We start from the raw sequence: 17,488 nt of genomic DNA on the forward strand, positions 1-17,488 counted from the left end.
TGCAGTGAAAATCTGCAGTGTTACTTATCCACTTAAAGGGGGAATTTTACTTTGAAATACATCCGGGGTCATTTTCACGTCTCCTCAGGCTGTTGTGTGTGCACCACAGACAGTTTTTAGGTTGCTTGATTCAATATTTAGATATTTCTCCCCTCCTATATAAGCCCTTTCATCTTCAAATTCCATGTTAGCCTCATTGAAAACACACGTCCCTGCTTCTGGTGATGTTGTGATTAGTTATTTCATTATATTAATATTTATCCGACGACATTGTCGGCCAATCGGATACAACAGAAACATTAAATTAGAATAATTATTATAAGCTTAAACATCATTTGCTATACATCTCTGAAAACCGTGTTCAAAGCTTTTGAATTTTTTTTTTTCTTTTTTTTTTTTTTTTTTCGAATAGTCGAATAGTGGTTTGATAGTCGAATAGTCAGTTTGATATTCGAATATTCGAATATTCGACTATTCTGTGAATGCCCTAATACACACTATATCAGCCACTCCTCAGAGTTCATTCTAATGAGGAAAGCTGAGTGGACGGGCCTGGTTTACTTCTCTTGCACATGCTGCGTGCGGTGTGTTGTGTATGTTGCCCGCCTCCGACACAAACTGTTACTGCTACAGAAACACACATGCATTGCATGCATTAATTACATCCAGGCATGACTCTTGCAACAAGTAGAAAAGCACGCACATCCAAACAACAACAAAAACTGGTGCAGGGCAGAAGTGATCAACAGCAGATAAATAGAGACCTTCACTGGCTCCCAGTCAGACACAGAATACATTTCAAAACATTGCTCACCACCTGCAAGACCCTCAACAACCTTGTTCCCCGCCCTACCTCTTCCACAATCATGTCCCTCAGGTCCGGTGATGCCAACCTCCTGGTGGTCCCTAGGACCAAGTGCTGAACCTGGGGTGACAGGCCTTCTCAGTTGCCTCCCTCCGTCTGTCGAACTCACATCGAAGCAGCCCCCACCCTCTATTCTTTTAAAACCATCCTCAAAATCCACTCTATTTTGCTTTAATAAAGTTATTTGTTCTGTTCATGTAAAGCGTCTTTGAGCATCAAGAAAAGTGCTCTGTAAGCCTGATGTATTATTATTATCATCATCATTATTATGATAAATAATTAATACTGTGCCACTATCACTTGAGTTCATGGTAACTATATCTCCATCACACTTCTCTTGTTTTAAAGATTGAAATGTGAGGAGAAGAAAGAGCATTTGCATTTATTATTCTATATATTATTCTACGCAAACCCCTGAAAAGGGCAATTGTGTCCAAAAAGGCGACATGATGCATACATCCTCATAAAATCACAACCGTATTATTGGGCATAACAATACAGCGAGTACAGAAGTGTGTAGAAGTGCCGTGCGGCGCTGTCAGAGAGAAGGAGCGAGGGAGGTCTGTCTGTCTGTCAACGAGGATAGCCATTTACAGCACCTGACCATGAGGCCTCACTATCGACCCCACAAGGGTCAGAGAGACCGCCGCGCGGAGAGACGCGCTGTTCTAACCGACGCCCCGGAGAGACGACACAAGAGCCTGGGTGCTGGGGAGGAGGGAGTGGGGGGGGGGGGGTACAGCGTGGACAGATGACACGCATGCCACACGGTTTGTTCCTGAAGTATGGAGACCTCTTTGGTGTTTTAAAAAGGGGCTCTTTGAGGTGTTTGCGTGTGCGCGCGTGTGTGTAACAGGCGGCGGCTGTCAGGCACACAATTAAGGAGCGGCCCCTTGACACACACACAGGCACACGCCTGCGTCTCATCACACACACTCAGGCATGTTCTGACGCTGGCAGACAGGCGGCCTGCACTCATCCCAGTGCTCCCAGTGGCCTTCATCAATATGCTGTCCTTTTCACTGGCGGACCGCACACTTAAAGGCTTCTCTCACTCACTCACGGTAATTCTCATTCAGCAGCAGCAGCCCGGACATGTTTTCTAGGTGGGTGGGTAGGGTTCATTTTCACGTCCCACACAATGTACATCGATGGAACATATCCAAGGAACTTTGTGCTGCCCAATCGCATCCATCCTGTGATTGGGTGGCAGGAAGTTTCTTGCATAATACATTATAAATCTACACTGTTATATCCTTCACTTAACTCACTGCTGACACCGAAATTCTGAAAGACTAAAACTCTAACCGTTAATGTATTCATTCTGCGACAAATTAACACTGAGGAGTACTGTGTACTCTAAGATTTCATATATTTTCTGTCAATACGAACTTGCAATGAATTCAGGTATCAATTGCGCAGCTTGCAGCAACATAAGCGTGCGTGTGCACACAAACACACACAAAATTTCAAAGTATCTCTGTGAAATGCACACACACACACACATCAAACCAGACATGCCTGGCATTCCAAGGGCAGACTCAACAAGCTACCGGGGGGTGTGTGTGTGTGTGTGTGTGTTATTAGAGTTTGGTATGACATGGGGATGGACAGACAAGGCAGACAGCTCTTTGAAAGTGATCTGTGCCCACAGCCTGTGGCACACGCCACTTCAAGATTCCCTCAAGGAGACAGACACACATCCAGGCTGAGATCTAGACCATAATGAGTTCCAAAGCCTGGACAAACACACAAACTGGCTCAGTGGTCAGCACTGTAACCTGATGCTGCGTTCACACTAGCGGCGACAAAGCAGCAGGCCACAAGTAATTTTCAATGGAAGCCAGCGACATGAAGCTACAAAGTGAAGCTGCGTGTGTCGCTGTGTGACACACTAGAAATTAAAGTTTGAGATGCCGCGATCCGATTAACAGATCGGATATCGCCCCAATATCAGCAAAAAAATGGAGATCGGATCGAATCGGATCGCAGCGAAAATGACCGATCAGACGCTCCGATCAAAGCACTCCATTCCAGTACTCCACTCCAGCAGTTCTACCCAGCACGCTATGAAACTTTGTTGATTATGATTCTGGAGATGTTATGTTCTCTGTTTGAGTAATATCACTTGATCAATCCTTTTTTAACATTTAGTTTTAACATAACATCAGTAATAAATATTAAAGCGCAGCGTGGACCGCGGTCGCACGCCACATGTTGTAGGGGCTGACACATTGTCCGTTCGTGCAAGCAACACAGAAGTGCGCAGCGCGTCCTGAAAGACTTCATTAAAATTCTCCGTCACCGTCATCCACACAAGTATGTTTATAAATAAATACCTTGTGACTTTTAAGTTACTGTATATCACCAGCCGATCAAACAATACGATTTGAAACGTATTGTTGTGACAGATTTTGGCTGAATATCATCACTCGCTTTTGCGACGCGATGCGAGCCTCTCTCTTGCAGTGGTGTAAAGTAACCAAGTAGTAAATACAGTAATCACTTCAGCCCTATATACATTTCATCCATTTGAAAATGGCAGATCTACAAGCTCACAATGCTTGTGAGCTTGTAGATCTGCTATTTTTTCCACCACTGCTCTCTCGAACCTGGATTAATCATTAACCCACAGGATTTATTATTGTCAGTCTTATTAAAAAAGACAATGCCTACATAAAAGGGAAACTTAGATGGCGTCTTTTGCAACATAGTAGGCCTAACTGTCCATCGAGGCTCTTTACACTGATTGGGGACTCTTTTGGGATAAAAGAGAAAGTGATTCAGACATGCAGCAAAAAAAAAAATTCTGAGCGGTGTGCGGAGCCTCTGGAGGGAGGGGGGGGGGGGGGGGGTTCAACAATGAGATAGACACTATTATAGAGACTATTATGTGCCGTATCGGATCGGAATTAATCGGATCGGATCTGTTTTGATGCTGCCTGATCGGAATCGGATCGGATCGCAAAAACCTTGATCGCAGCACCTCTAGTTTGAGATGGCCTGAAACTGCTCCAACCACGCAGTTATTTATTAATGTTTTCACAGATTCCACTCCCCTTCTCACTGCCCACAATTCCTGCTCCGTTCCATAAAAGGAAGAAAATAAAATCTTGCATTGACCTGTTGCGATTAACCCTGTGCCATTTATCTCCAATCTTTTCATTTACAGAGTGTGGCTTGAGCAACACTTCAATGGCGACCCATCATTAATGTAGCTGGTCAGGCTTGGTCATTTTGTAGCTTTTCTGCTGCTAGTATGAATTCGGTATTACAGGAAGGACTGTATGCACTTGCTTTTAGGGCTTTGTTGAGACTGCACAGCAGGCAATTTGTTTCTCAACTGTGATTTTTAGGACTGACTGTCCACACTGTTGTTTTGTTAAGCGGCAAGCTCAAGATGAAAATCGGTGTGCCTTTACAATGGAATGTGGTAGTGGCACAATGGAGCCTTGAACCACATGGGGACACAAATCAAAAACAACACGCTCCCAGCACGGCCATATCTTGGCCAGGGAAACACTCCCATGGGAAGCATGCAGTAGGACCCGACAACTACGGCGACTCCCTTCTACACCTGACCTTGAAGGCTCATGGTAGACAGGATGCAATTGTTCAGACCTGTTTTGACCAGACCTGTTTACACCAGATCCGCGTGAAACCAAGCCTCTACCTGTTAACACCGTCTGCTGATAAGACAACACCTGGCATCGTACAATGAGCTCATCTGCGAGAATACGTCACTGACCCTCTTGCTCATTCGTTGCGAGAATTCTAACCCTAGAACAGCCTCTTGAAAACCAGCAAAATATCAGGATCAGCAGAATATCACCACTTTCCATAATTTGGTTCTCACAAAGACAGCAGTATAAATACACACACCCCCACACACACACACACACACACACACACACACACACACATATAAAGAAATAAAGGATATGATTGGGCGGCAGGAAGTTCCAGCTGAGGACCTGATTGGCCAGGGCCAGGTAGCGCTGGAACACAGAGGACATCTGGGCGTTGAGGTTCTCCCTGCGGCTGAACTCCTGCAGCACCTCCATGGTCAGAACAAAGATCTGACGCAGGTCCTCCTCCTGGCGAGAGGGAGGGGAAGAAACCGTCAAACTCCTCTTCACCACTTAAACCCTATATACTTAATTGACTAGGGTTCTCCCAGAGCTATATACTGTACTTGGTCTGCTCCTTTTTTCCCTCTAAATGACAGGTTCTCAATGTTGAGCCCAATTGGTTGCCTTTGGGGCGGGCACTCTCAAGAGTTAAATTAACACTTAGGATTTAACAGTGTTTGGGGTCCCAGATAAAAAAGAAAAAGGTATCTGTGACCTAATGCGTATCACACTGGGGTGATACGTTGAGAATCACTGCTCTACACCAAATCTCTGCCAAAAATAGCCGATCTGCAAGCTCAGAACGAGAGGAGAGGAGATGAGGAGAGGAGAGGAGAGGAGAGGAGAGGAGAGGAGAGGAGAGGAGAGAGGACCGACCTGAAAGAGTCTCTTGCAGGAGCCGTGGAACTCCATGCTGAGTCCGATGCTGCTGGTTTTACTGGAGCTGGAGAACTCACTGAGCAGAGCGTTCAGGATGGAGCAGGCCAGCGTCTGCTATAGAGAGCAACACACATACACATAAGGCTGTCACCAGCATGATACTTTACTTGTTAATTACTATTACCAATCTCATTGTGCTTTTGACATTGAACATCGGAACATATGAGTAAAATGACATTTCTGTTTGCCTTGATTGATTATGTAATTATTGTACAGTGCACACACACAGGTTATACCACTACTTCAACTAAGGTCCCACTTGGCTGAGGAGTCACCAAGCAAGAAACATATCATGACACCGTATTTACATACATAATAATACTAACACAATTCACTAAGTGCTTCAAACCATAACATCAAACACATGAAAGAACACTAAAGAGTCAAATAAAATCATTCTAACAGCTTTAGTGTTAAATTAACACTGAGGATTTTGCCGTGTACACCAAAGAAAGCAATAATTTAAGCAAACGTGTTTCATCAGCAGTTTGCATCAGGTTCCCATCATGAGGAAGTGGCAGGAGGCTGGTTTCTCTGGCCAGCAGCCACAGTGGTTAGTGGCTTGCTCAACTCACCGGCCACGCTAACCATTTTACCAACCAACTCCATTTTTAGATTAGAATAAGAACACAAAATGATGGCTGGCTACCTGCCACAGAGGCTATTAAATCAAAGACTAATTATTTCCTTTACCTGTGTCACGTGGGTTTAGATTAGAAGACCAGAAGCAAGACACAAGTTTCTTCATTCCAATGCTGAAGTGACCATGAGCACATATTTTCACAGATTATTTTGCCCCATAGTCATTGAAGTAAATAATAGCCCGTTCTTCACAAGTCACATTATGTTCTGAACATTCTGACATTAAAATGGTCTTTTTCAGATAGACAAATCAGGATAAATAAATTATCTCTGAGACCTGTCTGCAACACACTCTCGTGAGATCTAGCAACACTGATCATAGGACGTTTGTGAGACGAGGGGTTACCACGCTCACTTCAGAGACCCATTTGTGTACCATTCTGTAGTATTGGCGAGGTGTGGAATTGGCCATCATGTCAATATATCAATCTTTGGTTAAATGCATCAGTGTTTGCCTGGTGACAGCTGGGAACGTCCAACCCTGGCATCAGTCTAACCTCTTGGAGAGCTAGTGCCATCTAGTGGACCAAGACGAGTGTTCTCCACCCAGTCTGCTTCCTCACAAACTTCATAAAATGATTGGTAACTAATCAGTTTGATTGAGAATTTTCAAACATCAAACATATTAAAAGGTATAAAATGTATGTTTTGCCGTAAATAAAAAATAAAGACATAAACCATTTTATTTTCCAAGTTTATCCTGTATCCTGCAGAGGTGGGACAAAGTCCCTATGTTGCAAGTCCGAGTCGAGTCTCAAGTCTTTGCTCTCAAGTCCCGAGTCAAGTCCAAGTCAACACAGCCAAGTCCCAAGTCAAGTCCAAGTTCTCAGCTTTTTGTTTCGAGTCCCACACAAGTCCTTAGCATTTTGGTTCGAGTCCCACACAAGTCCTAACCTTTTGTTTCAAGTCCCAAACAAGTCCTAACCTTTTGTTTCGAGTCCCACACAAGTCCTAACCTTTTGTTTCAAGTCCCAAACAAGTCAAAATGTTAATTCAAGATATGTAAAGATTTACATAAATCATGAGCATTTTTCACAATTTGCATTTGTTTTAAAACAAGGTTTCTTCCAGGCCAACAGAACGCAGATACTGTACTTTAAATTTCCTCCTTGAGAACATGGTTTAAAAGGGCCCTTTTTAATGAATATAATGTAATTTTGTACAATCTGTATGGTAGAGTATGTTACTACAATATAACTTATACAATCAGGGTGGTTGTATTTGGTCTCCCTGCTCTTCTATTGAGACATTTAGATAATGTCAAAGGCCATGTCTCACCTAGACACAGGATCTGACACAAATTCATCTATTATCACAATGGTGAAATTTCAGCAATTGCACTGGAAACCGCGTTCAAATCCGGGGTAGAAGAGGAAATGTATATAGCGCTGAAGTGGTCAATGTATGTTTTGTATTAATAACCAAAATCTACAAAGTAACTGGTACCTAAAGTTTTCAAATAATTGTAGTGGAGTAAAAGTAGGCTAATATCTGCCTCTGATATGTATGTAGTTGAGTAGAAGTAGGTAGCTGATATATTGCACTTTTACCTTAGCGCTAGGTATACTCTTGGTTGCTTGTTTTTGCAGAAAATGCACTTAGGACTTCTGGTGATTAGTAGTTTCGCTTTGGATAAAAGCGTCTGCTAAATGACTGTAATGTAGAAGTAAAGTACTGAAAATTGCAAATACTTCAGTAAAGTAAAAAATAAGTCAAAATTGTACTTAAGTAAAGTACTTGAGTAAATGTACTTAGTTACTTTCCACCACTGGTTATACTGTAGTTTGCTCTTAGCACGCCGTAATGTTAATGTGAAGTATAGGTCTTGCCTTGCATACTGCTTTTCTCGTCTTGTCTTCCACCTTGTAATCTTTAAAACCGAAAGCTATAACTGCTGGAGTTGACATTTTATTCCACCTGGCTTCAGTTCCAGCAGCGACGGCAGGAGTGAAGCCGGTGTGTTGTTTGTTTGGTAACGTGCAACATGTGGGCCAGTGTTGCCAAGTATCGGGAGAGAAACAAGCGAACCGACTTCCAAAAACAAGCCAAAAACAAGCCAAAGTTTGTCCAAAAGTTAGGGTAAATAAGCAGCTTTGGCAACACTATACTAGGTGTCACTGACGGCCGGGATTTCTGACTAATAACATTATAGTTGATGCACACTTTTTAAACATTTTTGGCTTGCTTAAGTGACTTGAAAGTGACTTGAAAAGACTTGAATTTTCAAGTCAAGAGGGCTCAAGTCAAGTCAAGTCTCAAGTCTTTAGCGTTCAAGTCAAGTCAAGTCTGAAGTCTTTGGCATTCAAGTCCCAAGCAAGTCCAAGTCTATTTTTGATTTGGTCAAGCAAGTCTAAAGTCATCAAAATCGGGACTTCAAGTCAAGTCGAGTCTCGAGTCCAAGTCCCCACCTCTGGTATCCTGTATGAGTTCTCTCTCCTGATTGGATAAAATTCCTGTTTACGAAAGGACTGGAAGACAAACCAAAGCAAGCACTCTATAACAGGGATCAGAATAGAATATACTTACAACCCCTTAAAAAATATCAAATTATTGTTTCATACTTTCTTACTCGTCTTAATTGCTGCTTTCAATAAAAAATAAACAAATGCATTTATTTCCCATAAATGCTTAAAATTCTAAAAGACTGAAAACAATGTAAAGAGCGAGTTAACCACTTTAACTCGGGGTCCCCCAGGGGTCTATATCCTTGGCCCCATGCCCCCCATTTTTTTCCCCCCTTGACCAAATGTCTCGCTGAAAATAGCCCATCTACGACACGTGGCAAGCTATTTTCGTCAAACGTTTGCCTATTTTCACCCAGAATATCAATGCTAGGGTTCATGTCATGTGGTTAAGCAGTGAGTTTGAATGGTTTTCTTACCACTGTGGGGTTCCCACTGCTGATGAGCTGTCCCACCTCGTGGAAGATGCTCTTGCAGTTAATGGACTTGTCCAAAGAGCCTCTCTTCACAATGACCGCCACCGCCAACAGGATCTGCTCACGGACATATTTCTGAAGGCTGGAGAGACAGAGACATTTTAGACCACTGGCCTCAACATGGATTCTGGGGTCCCCCAGGGGTCCTTGAGGGGGTTCCCCAGTTTAATGATTGATTGTTACGACTGTGATTGATTGTTATGTCCTTTGTACTCGATGAATTGAGTACAAAGGACCCCAATGGAAACAAGCCATAGAGGCTTACTTGCGTTTAAAATACTCTTAGCAGACCTTGTATTGAACTGTACTTTCCTGTGCTTTTTTCGCAAACTGCCAACAAAGGATTCAATCAATCAATCAATGGACCCTTACGGATCTGTAACTCAGAGTGTTGTAAATGTAACCCATACGGGTCCATTAAAATTAAAAATTTCACACAATTGTACAATTCTACAGTGTAGACTGAAGTCCCAGAGTTAGAAATATTATGAAATGGGGGACCGTGGCCTAACGCCATCAAACTGGGGGTCATTGAGATTAAAAAGTTTGAGAATCACTGTAATCTACGGTAAACATTACAGTGAGGTAAACAGGTTTGAGGAACTGCTGTTTGACAACGCAGGGTAAAGACAGAGGGGAGGAGAAGGAATGGAAAGAACGAAGTAACAGAAAAGAATGACTGGTGATTTAGAGGTTATAATAATGAGGGAAGAGAAAAAGATAAATTAAAGGGCTGCACAATTAACCCGTGACTCGAGCGTCCACAATCAATAATGTTAGAGTACAGACCTATTAGAAACTCAGGACGAAACCACCCATTTTCATTGAGAACACGTCATTTTGTTCCTCAATCAAGATTCATCATAATTATGGTGAACTGTGATCACAGAATAATCAGCGTTGGCATGGTTTCACCCACAGAGTAGCTGTGTAGTTAACAACACAGCTCTGCCGACAAACAAATGGCTCATGCTTCAACTCGTTCCTTGTTACTCGAGTTCTTTTCCACTCGGACGATTAGAGGTTATTTTTGTATTTGCACACCTACAAGCTCATAGCGCGGCACCGAGTGCCGCGCTACGAGCTTGTAGATCTGCTATTTTAGAAAAATCTGGAAAATGTGTGCAAATCTTTCAATATATATTATTTTAAAGCGAACATTTTTTAACTCAAATCTTTGCTTCTGGGGGTCCCTGGAACAAAATGTTTTGAGATGGGGGTTGGCGGCCAAATTCATATCGTTTTGGGGGTCCTTGACATGAAAAAGTTTGAGCACCACTGACATAGAAACATACGTTTTTCAGAATACTATTGGGATTTAGAAGACATTAGTAGAATCGGCTTCAGGTCTTAATGGGTTAACTCAGTGGTGAGGACACACTATACAGGCTGCTTGTGTTCATGCCCTGGTGTGGTGACGGACGCAGCACACTTTATAATTACTTCACCAATTAGAGCAAAAGTTCTATAACAAGGTAACAACGCGTCGCATTGCGAGTTTGCGACATTAGCTTGTAGATCGGTTCTTTTTTGGCACAATGAGCGAAGCTTTACTTGGGTCTCTGTAAGACGTAAGTGAGGAGGAATGTTCGGAGTGACTCGATGCTGGGTTTCTCCAACAGGATCCATTCTCTGACCACAGCCTCCATGATGGCTGTAGCAGCCTGGAACAGCACATAGTCCACCTTACTGGTCTCTGGAGAGGAGAGGGGAGGGTGGAGGGAGGAGGGGAGGGGAGGGAACAGTGGTTAAAAGCAATAGTATTTATAAATATTTTGTATGGAAGAAAAATCAAGTAGGAGCAATAAATTCTCAAAGTTTTTTTATATTAGCTTGGGTTAATGTCATGGACAGTCATGTTCCAAACCACCCCCTCAGGTCTTCAAGTGCTGACCTGCTCGAGGTGCCTACAATGACACATAAAAAACACGGTGAAGCAGCGTTCTGCTTCTACGGGCCGACGGCTTGGAATAAACTCCCATTACACCTAAGACAGGCAGCCTCTGTAGATAGCTTTAAAGCACAGCTCAAGACCTACTTCTTCACTCTTGCTTTTAGTAGATTTTTTGGTTGATTTTTAAATCTCTGTGTTGTTATCCATGTCCTCACTGTATTGCCTGATTCACTGACTTTTGCTATTATTTTAATGTTGTTTTATGCTTTTGCTTTTCTTTTTTGCTTTATTGTTAAATTAGCTGTAAAGCACTTTGAGCTGCATTTCATGTCATGAAAGGTGCTATACAAATAAAGTTTATTATTGTTATTATTATTATTAACACATTGAGTGCCAAAAACGGTCCGGACCGTTTTTGAGAAGCCATGCATTGTGTGCCAAAAACGGTTATGACCGTTTTTGGGAAAAATATATTTTTAAAAAATTAATTATTTTTTTTTTTTTTTCTTCACAGCACCAGGAGATATCATTTTTCGAAGATTTAGACTCCAATCCACTTCCTGGTTAACTTAAGACTTCAAAAGCCTGTATCTCGGCTCCTGTGTACTTTTTTTCTAAAATATGTATTTTTGACTATTTTCGACTATTTTCAACTGGCTGCAACTATGGAGCGGATTACCTAATGTTTTTAATTTTTTTCCCCCGATTGTACGAGACCTCTATGTGTGTAATGAGGGGATCACCTTGAGGACGGTGATCACTGAAAATATTTTGTGACTACTTGAAAAAGGTTAAAAAATTGTTAAAAATCCAGGCACCGACTGTACCCTGTTTTAAAAAAGCCCTGGCACTCAATGTGTTAAAGTACACTTCCAGGGCAAAGCCTAAGTCAACAGGTCATTCTATCGTTTACATTTTTTATGTGTTGTGAAGGATGTTGTGCTGCTCTGTGCCACACGACACGCCTTGGCTCCACTGCACTGCCAGCCTTTCAGTTGCTTCAATTAAGCACACATCACGTCTCCTTGTATTACACACTCCGACTTCGTGTATTCACGCACTAATGACTTTGTAGAAAAGCTCCCATCAAATCTCATCAAAGGGCCCCCATGTTTTAGCGGATGGGGGGGGGTCAAACTTTCCCCAGCAGAGTTTCTTAGATCTCCCAACAGAGACCTTACAGTAAGGCTGCAGCTATTGATTATTGTTAGCGATTATTATATTGATTCGTTTTTTTTGATTAATCAAATAATCGAGAAGAACCTTTTTATTGACCCGTTTTAAAACAGGGCAATGACCACTGACCTAGGATGTGCTTGCAGACAGCGAAGGGCGATTTGGACTTTCTGAAGGAGAGGAATATGTGCTCAGCATGCTGTCTCTGTTCTGCATTGACCATGGACGGCGGGGCCTGTGAAAGCACACACAACCACCACACAGAAAAGGTTAATTGTTATAATATGGTACTGCTATACCTTAAAACGTAAAGACTGGATTGGCGCACGCACACACACACACACACACACACACACACACACACACACACACACACACACACACACACACACACACACACACACACACACACACACACACACACACACACACACACACACACACAGTTTAAACAGTTTACAACGACTGTATTTACTCAATAATATGTATAAAGAAGCTAGAAACCAACTAAACAATATACACTATATATGTCAAATGTATGGTACACTGACGTGACTATAGAGAGGCTGGTATAGCAACATAGGTAGAGTCTTCCAAGTGGAAACAAGGCAAACACGACTCTTAAACATCCTTAAACTATCAATAAAAGACACCTACACTCATACAAATGACATGTACACAAAACAGAGCAACAAACATGCTTGTAGTGTGCACTGTGCACAATACATACACTCACTGCATAAAATACAAAGAGCAAACACTGTACAAGATAAACATAGACAGAGCGTGTATGCGCAGTTCACATGATGCACACCTACACACACTTTTATATTAAGGAGGGTAGCCATAGTAGAGCACAGTAGGAAAGTCACATTCCAGTCCTAATTGCAGTGAAAGCAGCTCTCTGGCTGAGGGCAGCAGGGAGAGAAAGGCCTCTTTTATCTGAGCTAGGACCACAGGCACGGAACAGCGACACCCCAGGCCCAGCCTCACACTCTCAACAACACATGCAATGATACAAACAAGCTCACACACACACAATATATATATATTATATAATACATACAGTATACTTATTTTACACAGTCAAACACATGCACTTTGACACAGTCACTCAATAATATGCCGCTTTAACGTGGGACACTCACACGCACGGCTAACTTTTTAGTTGGTTGCACTGGGCCTAACTTTTCATATACCGGTAGGCACAGCAGCATATAATACTGTATCATTTAAGTGCACCCACACGTAAGCACACATAGACAGACCTGCTAAATGTAAGGTGTACTGATGCTACCAATGAAAATGTTTTGTTGCACTGGACAGAACATTCAAAGCTTTCCCTCAAATAGGCAAAAACAATGACATGAAATACATACGCAGGTACATATAAATATAAATAAAGGTAATGGTCTCACAGGCGGATAAATAAATCCTAGTCGAAGCCTATCTAGCTTGTTGCTTAGCGAAAATGGACATTTGAAAATATCTTTTAACAATATTTTATTTTGTGCACTCAGACATTTGGGATAAAAGGATAACACAAAAACGTCCTGGGGACTTGTTTACATTGTGGTCCTATGAAATGACAAACAAAAAGCTGTCAGCTTCCTTTCGTGACTCTATGTAGCATTCGAAGATTGTGGAAGAGTTCTACCACACAAGAGGCAAGGATGCTTTCACACATTTATTTACTGTCTGCAACCCTAAAACTTATCTAGACATCACTCGGAGGGGCTGTAGGTTAGAACGCCAATGTCCCATTCAGCTGGACATTAAATGGAGTTCATCCTGCCAGCTCCCTAGTACAAAGACAGTGTACTGTCCGACTGAGCCTGTGAATGAATAGAGCTGTGTCATTGTCCGGGGAATTGACAACGAATGGACAATGTCCAGGGATCATACGAGCAAAAAGGCCTATAACGAAAAGAATGTCAATAATAAATGCAATAATGCGTCACTTCTGTCGACTTTCACACCCCTGGAAGACGCTACATCTCCTATGCACAACTACACATCTAGACGTAGTATAAATGAATAAAAATACATATCTCCATAGCAACACCTCCCTCACTTCCACTCACCCACTAAGAAGAAACGGGAGGTTTTTATTTAAAAACTAAGATAATTTAAATTGGATATGGTGGTTAACTGTTTTTATTTGGACTTGGCATGATAGCAAGGGATTCTTATTTCTTCTAGGTACTAAATGATGATATGAAAGATGGTTCTAACGTGATCAGCTGACCTTTAACAACAGTGAGTAATCCATGTGAAATAACGGACAGGAATACCTAACTTGATATTTGTAGGCATTCTTTTCATATTTACAAGCCAATATAGTCTCTGACTTTTAGGTGAATGATAGACAAGTTTTTGAAGATTCTGAATCTGTGTTTAACTGACGAACTAAACCAAAGTATAATTGTTCTTTCTGGTGCACGCTCTACACTCCATCACCCCTCGCCTAAACCAAACGGAGTACTTCCAGTGGATGACAACATGTCTGACATGGACAATCTCCTGTTGTGTGCTAACATGTGTGATCTTCTTATGAGAAAAGAACAACATATATTCTATAGGTCTTCTCTTCCCAGGCAGACCCATTCACACAAACAAATACAGCACGTCTTCTATACTATTCGTAGGCACACACAGGCACACAAAATGACAGGCTTTTAAGGTCCTATTGTGTTCTCAGAGAAAAATACACTCAACTATACACAAAAGCCCAAATATACAGACATAAACTAATTGTTTGCGACACAGGTACAACATATTACGGCAGTAGAGCCCGACCTGACAATCCTGATTTTGGAGAGTCCTAAACCACCGGCACCGATGTCTGGACCAATATTGTCAAAAAGTGCAAACTTTTGATTTAAGTATCGATTGATTTGGGAACAAATTAGACCCCCCCCCACACACAAAGTTTTATACGTGCCATAACATCTATAGTTCAACACACACCACTGACTGCAATTTACACTACATATACAATTTGTTTCAACACAACTTATTTCTCCTTCTACTGCATGAATGATTATGAATATGCTGCGTATTCTTCGGTCGCAAATGTATTCATCCATTTAGAGCCAATTCAGGTCCACTTAATTAAGCCTAGAGGGTATAAACTATAAAACAGTACAAATGAAGGTGTAAAGGCGCACTGCACCAAGCATGGTTAATACATCTATAACAATCGTTATAGTAGTGTGTGGACTCTGCCATGCACTTCAGGGTCTATTTGGTTACATTTGTATAGAGCATCGCAGTTCCCGCCCACTTCCTGGTTTTTCGTGGTGCCGGAAGGAACAACTCAATGCATTTTTCCCATTGACATTTCCAAAAATATTTATATCTATTAATTTAAGCCTCGAATCAAGCCATCATGACATGACATGAATAATGTCCATAAAACGTTTGATTCTGTGTTGTTGTTTTTTTTGAAAACGGCAAAACAAAGGGTATTTATTAAATATAGTATATCATATAATTAAATATAAAATAAAAAAAATCACAGAAAAAAACGTTTTATGGTCATGATTCATGTCATGTCATGATGGCTTGATTCGAGGCTTAAATTAATAGATATAAATATTTTTGGAAATGTCAATGGGAAAAATGCATTGAGTTGTTCCTTCCGGCACCACGAAAAACCAGGAAGTGGGCGGGAACTGCGATGCTCTATACCCTCAGAATTGAATTAACAGTGAGCAGTGTAATAACATGTAATAACATACATTTCTACACTGACAGTGTACTGTCATACATTTGCACACTCACAGAGCTAAATGAACACTGAGTATTTTACAGTGTAATAATAACGCTACAGCACAAGTCAACACATGATGCTCACTTAACCACTTAAACCCCAGCATCCGTATTGTGGCGAAAGCTTTTGCAGAAAATTGCAGATCGACAAGCTCACAATGCGTTGCACTGCAACACGTTGTGAGCTTGTCGATCTGCTTTTTTCAGCTAAAGCTTTCCCCACGATAACAGAAAACTGAAAATACACTAGCATAGAGCCCTGAGGGACTGCGCTCAACCTTATGGGGTTAATTGGTTAACTGTTCATCTAGCTCTCAGTCACACAGTTAAAAATCCTAAAGTGTCAATTTCATTTAATGCGGATAGTTCAGAATGCTAACCAAATGGACCCATTTGGCTGACATTCTGTACCGGGCAGGGGTCTTCAACTGGGGGTCCGGGACCCCTAGGGGTTCCTCAGAGTTACTATAGGGGGTCCACCAAATCATTGTGTGATAGTATTAGGAACTGTATTTACATTATACCACTTGAACCCTAGCATCCCTATTCTGAGGAGAACTTTAGCCAAAAAATAGCAGATCTACAAGCTCACAATGCCTCACATAAGAGGTTTGGTGTAGAGGGAAAAAAGAGCAGACCAAGTACAGTTTAAGTGGTTATGTCTGAAGACACACACTAACATCAATCCAACATGCACTGGTGACAATGTGCTGTCAAATAAGTCTATTAAACTATCAAGTCTATGAAACTATCTATGAAATCTATGGGAAAAAGCTGAATCTTTTATACAATATACAGTAGGGTGGGGGTCCCTGCCTCATCTATCTCTCAGCTAGGGGGTCCTCCTTGGGCTGAAAAACGTTGAAGACCCCCCTGGTGTAATGAATCCACATCCATACAATAACAGAAAACAGAAAATACACTAGAATAGAACCCTGAGGGACTCTGCTCAACCATATGGGGTTTCAGTGGTTAACTGTTCATCTATCTCTCAGTCACACAGTTTTAAAAAAAATCCTCAAGTGTCAATTTCATGTAACGATTAGAGTGTACAGAACGTTAACCAAATGGACCCATTTGGCTGACATTCCGTAATATTCCTCCCACATATAGTTAGTTAGGAATGGATCCACATCGTGACACACATGGTGTTTCTAAAGCAGGATGGATGCTAGGATGGAGACACAGGAGGAGGACTGGAGGCACTGCGCCACGCATCTGTCCGCCACCCCCCCGTCAAAGAAACGCGTCCAAATCATGTATTTATTATTATTATCACATTTGGACACCGACTTCTGCTAGACACGCGCGAAACGACGGTCAACTTCTCACCATTAAAACTTTGGCAGCGCTTTCCAGCTGTGAGATCACTTCTGGTGCACCGACCGCCGCCATGATGATTCCTCCTCCCCGTCCGTCTCTCTTCAATGACGCGCCACGCGCGCGCTGCATTGTGGGATGGATAGAGCGGCTGAGCTCCCGGCCCAGCGTTGCCGGATTTTGTGAGAGAAATAGGCAAACAGGTCTAGGAAAACAAGCCCAAAGGAAGCGCCCCAGGCCCTATGCCCAGGCCACATGAGCAATTTAAACCTCGATACTAGTACATTTTCTATTTGAAAATAGCCGAG

The 17,488-nt window shown here is 42.0% G+C and overlaps 1 protein-coding gene across 1 annotated transcript in view; it reads right to left on the reverse strand.

Moving 5' to 3' along the window:
- Nucleotides 1-17,271, reverse strand: part of LOC308106093 (exportin-4) — a 61,553-nt gene extending 44,282 nt beyond the window's left edge. Inside the window, exons 1-6 of the mRNA XM_080457120.1 lie at nt 17,193-17,271; nt 12,216-12,321; nt 10,571-10,712; nt 8,960-9,098; nt 5,374-5,490; nt 4,809-4,962 (exon numbers count right to left, since the gene is read on the reverse strand). Coding sequence (XP_080313246.1) covers nt 4,809-4,962; nt 5,374-5,490; nt 8,960-9,098; nt 10,571-10,712; nt 12,216-12,321; nt 17,193-17,255 — 721 coding nt within the window. The 5' untranslated portion in view covers nt 17,256-17,271. The remainder of the gene's footprint in view (nt 1-4,808; nt 4,963-5,373; nt 5,491-8,959; nt 9,099-10,570; nt 10,713-12,215; nt 12,322-17,192) is intronic.
- Nucleotides 17,272-17,488: the final 217 nt, after the last annotated feature.

This window comes from Gymnoscopelus braueri (genome assembly GCF_963280865.1).
Source record: "Gymnoscopelus braueri genome assembly, chromosome: 18".
In the NCBI taxonomy this organism is placed as follows: Eukaryota; Metazoa; Chordata; class Actinopteri; order Myctophiformes; family Myctophidae; genus Gymnoscopelus; species Gymnoscopelus braueri.